The following is a 7,547-nucleotide window of genomic DNA, read 5'->3' as shown; positions in this document are numbered from 1 at the left end:
ACTAGATAAATGAAAGATAAGAGCTCATATATTGAAACCACATCAACTTCTTAATAAGTTTTTTCAAAATTAAATAATTCACTATTCTGATGCTATAGACATCTATTGGCGTAAACACCGATTAGAAGTACTTTCACAATTTCCATTGATAAGAAGGCATTTCTTTGATTCTAGAAGAAAACTAGCTGCTTCTGCTAAATTGATACTCTCAGTTAGGGTAACCCAATTATTTGCTTAATATTATAATACTAAACAATTTTAAAATATCATAAATTAGTATTTAGACAGAATCCTCCAACAAAAAAAAATTCTCCAAGTACAGTCTCATCCAAAAGTTACCTCAGTGTCAAGCGCAACGTCTCTTTGAGGGCTTCAACTTATTTTGACTTTTCGGGTGTTGATGTGCGGTTCGCCCTCGGTGTTTCTGAGATTTTGTGGTATTCCGCGGAAATTCCATTATTATTCTAATTGTTAAAGATTTTCTGCATTTATCGCAGCGATGAGTAACGGCAGGCATTTATCAGAAGGTTTGTAATAGTGTTACTTTCGTCAAAAATCAATTTCTCTCAGTCGTTCTGCGCAACAAATATTAAAATTCAGAAATCCTATTCGGAACATTAATTTCCCAGTCTCTGCTGCATCAATTAACTAACGTCTTTCCTCTGAATCTTAATGACAAGACAAGAATTTTCTTGTCAACAATGCGAAGAAATTGATGTTTTTTTGGGGAATCTGGAAAATTCGGCCCGGCCGGCGGTCGGATATTCGAAGAGTGACGAGATTTATTTATGGGAGTGACGTAACGAGCAGGGCAACAACCTGTTGGCCAAGATATCGCTGAGAAATGCTCAGGTGTCTGGTGGAGTGCGGCTAATCGATCTGTGAGACGCTAGCGTAACCGTTACTGTTGCATAATCTATGTATGTAAATAAGACAAGGGTTATCAAGTCGGGGGACATAAATCGACTTCTTGAGATTATTTTAATGGAAAACAAGTAATGATTGCGTGTGTGCGTGCTCCAAGGTAGCTTGGTAATTTGTGCGTCTAGGGGAACAGATGATGTCATGCTCCGAATCACTCAGGGCATATTACCATTCCCTCTGAACGAACGCTAGCTAGAATGGAGAAATTGCTGGGACTAATCAATCTGAAATTCTTTGATGAGAAAGATGTTTCAATCAACTTGCTTCTTACTACTTACTTACAGCTTATCTATTTGTAATGTGCAAATCATAAAATCCGTTGGAAAATATTCGAGGCCCGGGTTTTTGCTATGGATGCTCTAAACTAGCCGCCGTAAACTGAGTAAATGGAGAAGTTCAAACGATAGTAGCTAACCTAATTCCCTACAATATGATTTCTGCTCTAAGAACTAATACTCATTGCTTTATATCATTTCATCATCAACGGCGCAACAACCGGTATCCGGTCTAGGCTTGTCTTAATAAGGAACTCCAGACATCCCGGTTTTGCGCCGAGGTCCACCAATTCAATGTCCCTAAAAGCTGTCTGGCGTCCTGACCTACGCCATCGCTCCATCTTAGGCAGGGTCTGTCTCGTCTTCTTTTTCTACAATAGGTATTTATATCATTTACGTATACATAATTGGAAAATGAACATTAAAAATTGAGATATTTTAGGATTAAGGGTTCATTCACCCATCGTTGCAATAGTTTCACTCGACCCCTATTCGCTTCTTCCATTTTCTATTACTTTAGGGTAAGGGTTCCTCTTCAATTAGCAATTCCATAGTAGAGTTTCTATAATTTTGCAGGATGTGTTTAGCTGTTATACGTATAAGTACGTAGTTAGAATCAAGTCGAAATACCGGAAACTGGGTGCTTCGGGTATAAAGGTTTTGTGTTCATCTTATGTCATGCACTTTCTACGCAGGTTTTTCAATCCACACATAGCTAGAAATACAAAATATTCCTTCATATATTACCAAACTCCGAGATATATTTATGTACATATTGTGGAAATAAATGTTGTGCTCATCCTAAACAAATCGTACATTGAGCAAAGTTGAAACCCGGACACCGTCGTACTAAATACAAAAGTATTCAGAAAGGGGATAGAGGAGTTGTATGTTTTGTTTTTCAAGGTTTGTTTGCAAAAGAAAACCTTATTAAAATCGGTTCAATGTCTGTCACACGCACTTTTCTCAGAAACGGCTATACCGATTAACACGAAATTTGGTGAGAAGGTGGGAACTCTGAACGCCCAGACATGCAGTGAGTGAAATCCTTCTACGATGAGATTTAGGGGGGTCCCATACATGTAAAAGCGGGATGTAAACATTTTTTTCACCGAATATAGTCATGTGGGGTATCAAATGAAAGGTCTTAATTAGTACTTTTCGAAGCCGCAGTTTTGAGATTCGATGGAAAGGTGGGGAATGGGAGGGGTGAAAAGTGATGATTTCTTTAACGGACCCATTCTCAGAAACTACCCAACTGAAAAATCTGAAAAAATTCATGAAGCTGCCACTATATGGTGCCCAGGACTCAAAATACTCTCCATATCGATATCTGTTCAAATTAAGTTAATAATAATATATTACCATAGTTTTGAGAAAATTGAGTAAAACCCCCTTTAAATTTATCCCAAAGTCATAAAAGTTGATAGTAGTATAAAATATAATATGAAGCATATTATCCCCAAGTTTGATCAAAATCATACTATTAGTAACAAAGTTACAGCAGCTCAAAGTAGTTTTTACCGTGTAAATTTACAACCCGAAGTACTAAATTTGAGTTGATAAATGCATATACATAACGGGCTACGTACAAATGGGATAGTTCTGCACTCAAATATACTCACAGAAGAAGCAAACAAAACCTTTCATACCTGGAGGGCCCAGCTTACGGTTTCCTGACTTGCTTAATTATTTTGGAAAGATTAATTTCTTAGTATTATTTCCCGATAATAAGGAAAAAAAACGAAGTAGTAAAATGGCAAGGGGAAATTTTCCAAATGAGGTGAAAAAGGGCAAAACCGCGGCTTAAAAAAACGGGATTTTCGAATCGTAAAATTGGGCACAAATTAATAGATCCGAAAAAATGTTGTTTGTGGCTGACAAATACGACATTACCGCTCCGAATTGTGCAAGAAACATGAAGCTACGTCACCGACACCAGGTTAAGCGTATCAAAAATTGCAACTTCCGGCAAAAAAAACCCTAGCTTACATCGTCTTACAAAGCTATCAGCTTAACTTTCGCAAAAAATCATATGGATTGGACGGAAAAGTGTAATCTTTTTCAATGAGAAAAAATTCAATCTAAAAGAACCTGATAGAGTTAGCTGCCACTGGCATGATCTTCTGCCAAATGACCTCCCAAGACTAAGCTGCATCATGATATGGGAGCATTTTCTTATAACGAAAAGCTGCAATTGTGTTTTATTACAAGCACAATGAGAGCAGAAAGATATTTTGAAATGTTGGACAATATTTTTATTGGATATTTAGAAGAAAATAATAGCAGAGAATTCGTTCATGTTGCAAAAAGATTCTTTCCTCTCGTTTAACTCCTTGATTCATCAGCATCAACGGCGCAACAACCAGTATCCGGTCTAGGCCTGCCTTAATAAAAAACTCCAGACATCCCGGTTTTGCGCCGAGGTCCACCAATTTCATATCCCTAAAAGCGTCCTGGCCTACGCCATCGCTCCATCTTAGGCAGGGTCTGCCTCGTCTTCTTTTTCTACCATAGATATTGCTCTTATTGACCGGGCTGAATCATCCCCATCCATACGGATTAAGTGACCCGCGCACTGTAACCCATTGAGCCGGATTTTATCCAGAACCTGACGGTCATGGTATCGCTCATAGATTTTGTCCTTATGTAGGCTACAGAATCGTCCATCCTCATGTATGGGGCCAAAAATTGTTCGGAGGATTCTTCTCTCGAACCGCGGCCTAGAGTTCGCAATTTTTCTTGCTAGGAACCCAAGTCTCCGAGGAATACATGAGGACTGGCAAGATCATTGTCTTGTACAGTAAGACCTTTGATCCAATGGTGAGACGATTCGAGCGGAACAGTTTTTGTAAGCTGAAATAGGCTCTTTTGGCTGACAACAACCGTACGCGGATTTCATCATCGTAGCTGTTATCGGTTGTAATTTTCGACCCTAGATACGAGAAATTATCAACGGTCTCAAAGTTGTAGTCTCCTATCTTTATTCTTCCCGTTTGACCAGTGCGGTTTGATGTTGTTGGTTGGTTGGTTTTCGTTGCTGACGTTGCCACCTATTTTGTCTTGCCTTCATTGAAGTGCAGCCCAAGATCTCGGGCCGCCTGCTCGATTTTGATGACGGGTGGTCCTTCCCATGATGTCGATATCGTCAGCATAGGTGGACTTAAAGAGAATTGTACCCCTTGCATTTACCTCAGCATCACTGATCACTTTCTCCAGGGCCAAGTTAAAGAGGACGCATGATAGAGCATCCTCCTGTCGTAGATCGTTGTTGATGTCGAATGGTCTTGAGAGTGATCCTGCTGCTTTTATCTGGCCTCGCACATTGGTCAGGGTCAGTCTAGTCAATCTTATCAATTTCGTCGGGATACCGAATTCTGTACAATTTTACCCTGGCTATGCTATCATAGGCGGTTTTAAAGTCGATGAATGGAGCAACTGGTGTCCATTGGTATTGGCCAATGATGTTCTGGGCGTATGGGGGTATCCGGCCTAGCAAGATAGCAAAGAATATCTTATAGATGGTACTCAGCAACGTGATACCTCTATATTTGCTACACTATGTGATATCTCCTTTTTTATGTATGAGACAGATAATGCCTTGTTGCCAGTCATCAGGCATTGATTCGCTGTTCCATACCTTGAGCATAAGTTGATGAACCACTTGGTGTAACTGGTCGCCTCCATATTTAACTAATTCGGCTGTAATTCCATCGGCTCCTGGCGACTCTTGATTACCGAGCCAAAATTTCAGATCTAAATCCAATTGAAAATTTTTGGGGCACTTTAGCAAAAGCTGTTTATGCTATAAACGATTTGAAAACAGCAATTTTACAAGCGTGGTTAAATCTGGACTCAAACACTTCAAAAGTTGGTTGATTCAATGCCAAATAGGATTTTCCAAACACTAAATAACGAGTCGGAAACCGGAAGCCGACACTTCAGGTATGAAAGGTTTTGTTGATTTTTTTTGTAAGAATTTTTTGACTACACGTTGGTTCCGCTTATATATCGTAGTATATATAAGTTGAATATATCTGATATTCAGTTCAATGTGGTGTTGGCATTTTCTCTTAGGGAGTAGTAGCAACAACTTTGACCTAGTATAACTTTGTTAATAATGGTAGCATTTCCACCAAAGCCTATTTATAATTTTGCGGATCTACAATGAACTGAAAGGAGTCTGCAGTAAATTGTGCAGTAAAATATAATAATATGCTATAATATTATTAACTTTATGTCAGCAAATATCATAACGAAAAGTATATATGTACGGCCTGCCATGATTTTCAGATTTTTCGCTTGAGTAATTTCTGAGAATGAGTCCTTGAAGTAATTGACCGCTTTTGGACCCTCACACTCCTCCCTTTTGCAGCCAATACCAAAACTAGTAATCTCCACCAAAAATCAATGAAAGAAATTGTGTCATTTAGGTGTATGGGGATCCTGTCAGTCCCCACTTTCCCAGCAAATTTCGTGCCAATCGGTATATTCGTCACTGAGGAAAGTGCAGGTGGCAGACAGACGGACAGACGCATCAATTTTTCGAAAATTGAAATTATTTTTTTTTGCGATATTAATATTATATTCAATGCAATACATTTCTGTTTTACTTTATATTAACAAAAATCTGTGTATGATTATGGAATTTTCACGACCTTTAAGTCAAAATTACCGTCATATGCGTTTGAGAGATTTCTTCATACTAAAGAAAGAAACTTTTTCACCTTAAAAGTTCCTGCAAATGAAAGGGATGACATTTTAAACCGAAAATACCTTTATAATTTCTATAGAGTTAAGTTGACAGATGTATAACCATATATTCCAACATAGCAGAAGCAAAGTTATACAATTAATCCTTTGTAATGTGGTACTACGTTTCTCCTGAAATCTTTGAGTGGCTTTAAACACAGTTTAAAATGTGCAAAGGCATAGTCAATATTATTTTAGGTGATTTAGGCATTAAATTCAGCATGCATGTACTTCATTTTGATTTTTACTCCATCTTTTAGGTGATAAACTTCCCGATCTCCCCAAAGATGGCAAATTACGTCTATACTCTATGCGATTTTGTCCATATGCCCAAAGAATTCACCTCATTCTCGATGCAAAAGATATTCCATATCACTCAATCTATATAAACTTGGGCAATAAACCCGGTTGGTTCCTTGACAAAAGTCCTACCGGCAAAGTGCCAGCCTTGGAGCTTACAAATGAATCTGGTAATCCCACAATAATCGAATCGCTCATTATTGCGGAGTATCTAGATGAGAAATATCCAAAGCGACCAATGTACCCGAAAGATCCATTACTGAAGGCACGAGACAGAATTCTAATTGATCAATTTAATTCTGTTATCTCATCGATGTATAAAATCTTCTTGCAAGATCTAGAGGAAGTCCCTGGAGCGATTACGAATGTAGTGAAAGGCTTGGATCTGTATGAGAAAGAGTTGCGCCATCGTGGCACTGAATTTTTCAACGGAAAGCAACCCGGAATGCTGGATTATATGATTTGGCCATGGTGTGAACGGTGTGATATGTTACCGTACTTGGTTGGAGATAAATATCAATTGGATGATAAACGGTTCGAGAAATTGGTAAGTGGCCTATGATTTACGAAAAGTGTAATAAACCGCGTTTGATTTCTTATCCAAAACCTACACATTTCTCTCCAGATCAAATGGCGAACTTTGATGAAGGAGGACTCTGCTGTCCAACGTTCCATCATCAGTGGCACCGATCATGCCAACTACATTAAATCTCGACGCGCAGGTCGCCCAGACTACGATATGCTCGTGTAAGCCAACTTTCAGTTAACAAAACAATCATAAAACTATTCGGCAAAATAACATCAATATTTCTAAGCACTTTTGTTTTTTATCTTGCTCTGACCCACATCCCCCACTATTTCCGTTTTAGGATCGAAGGAAAACGGCAACGAGTCGCTTAAGGTACTTAAGAAGATGAAAGAGAATATTGACTTATTCTATTATTAAGAATTCCGCGCTAAGATGATTGTTAAGAGTCTTAATTTTGCTGAGTCCTTACGACGAGGATTTATTTGTTCTTATAAGAAACATTAATGCATTTTCATTATTTTTACGCTACTTAGTAGATCAACATAGTTGACTTTTCCAGAATTTCTATTTTTTAATTTTGCAACTTTTTACTTATATAATGTCATAATATAGTGCAATGAAATCGTAATTTTTCAAAAATCACAAAAATCATTGATTGGAGCAAAGCTAGGGAATCATTTCAATGATTCCGCTGTTGTAGTCACACTTGTTCAAAAACAAAATACGACATTTAATAAATTCGTAAAGAAAATAAACTTTATTTCTTT

General features: G+C 38.0%; 1 protein-coding gene across 1 annotated transcript; it reads left to right on the top strand.

The window, feature by feature from the left end:
* Positions 1–372: 372 nt before the first annotated feature.
* On the top strand, positions 373–7,535 carry LOC119648365 (pyrimidodiazepine synthase-like). The gene is made up of 4 exons (XM_038050090.1): positions 373–527; positions 6,212–6,798; positions 6,877–6,998; positions 7,121–7,535. Exons 1-4 carry the CDS (start codon positions 500–502, stop codon positions 7,149–7,151), a joined length of 768 nt encoding a protein of 255 aa, XP_037906018.1. The 5' UTR covers positions 373–499; the 3' UTR covers positions 7,152–7,535.
* Positions 7,536–7,547: the final 12 nt, after the last annotated feature.

Source organism: Hermetia illucens, chromosome 2 (assembly GCF_905115235.1).
Source record: "Hermetia illucens chromosome 2, iHerIll2.2.curated.20191125, whole genome shotgun sequence".
Lineage (NCBI taxonomy): Eukaryota > Metazoa > Arthropoda > Insecta > Diptera > Stratiomyidae > Hermetia > Hermetia illucens.
Note: the sequence above shows the minus strand (reverse complement) of the source record. Positions and strands in the feature narration are given on the sequence as shown.

Coding starts and splice junctions, on each gene's coding strand:
- LOC119648365 (XM_038050090.1), top strand. CDS start 500: ATGAGTAACGGCAGGCATTTATCAGAAG. Junction 528..6,211: donor CGGCAGGCATTTATCAGAAG/GTTTGTAATAGT, acceptor TCCATCTTTTAG/GTGATAAACTTCCCGATCTC. Junction 6,999..7,120: donor CCAGACTACGATATGCTCGT/GTAAGCCAACTT, acceptor TTTCCGTTTTAG/GATCGAAGGAAAACGGCAAC.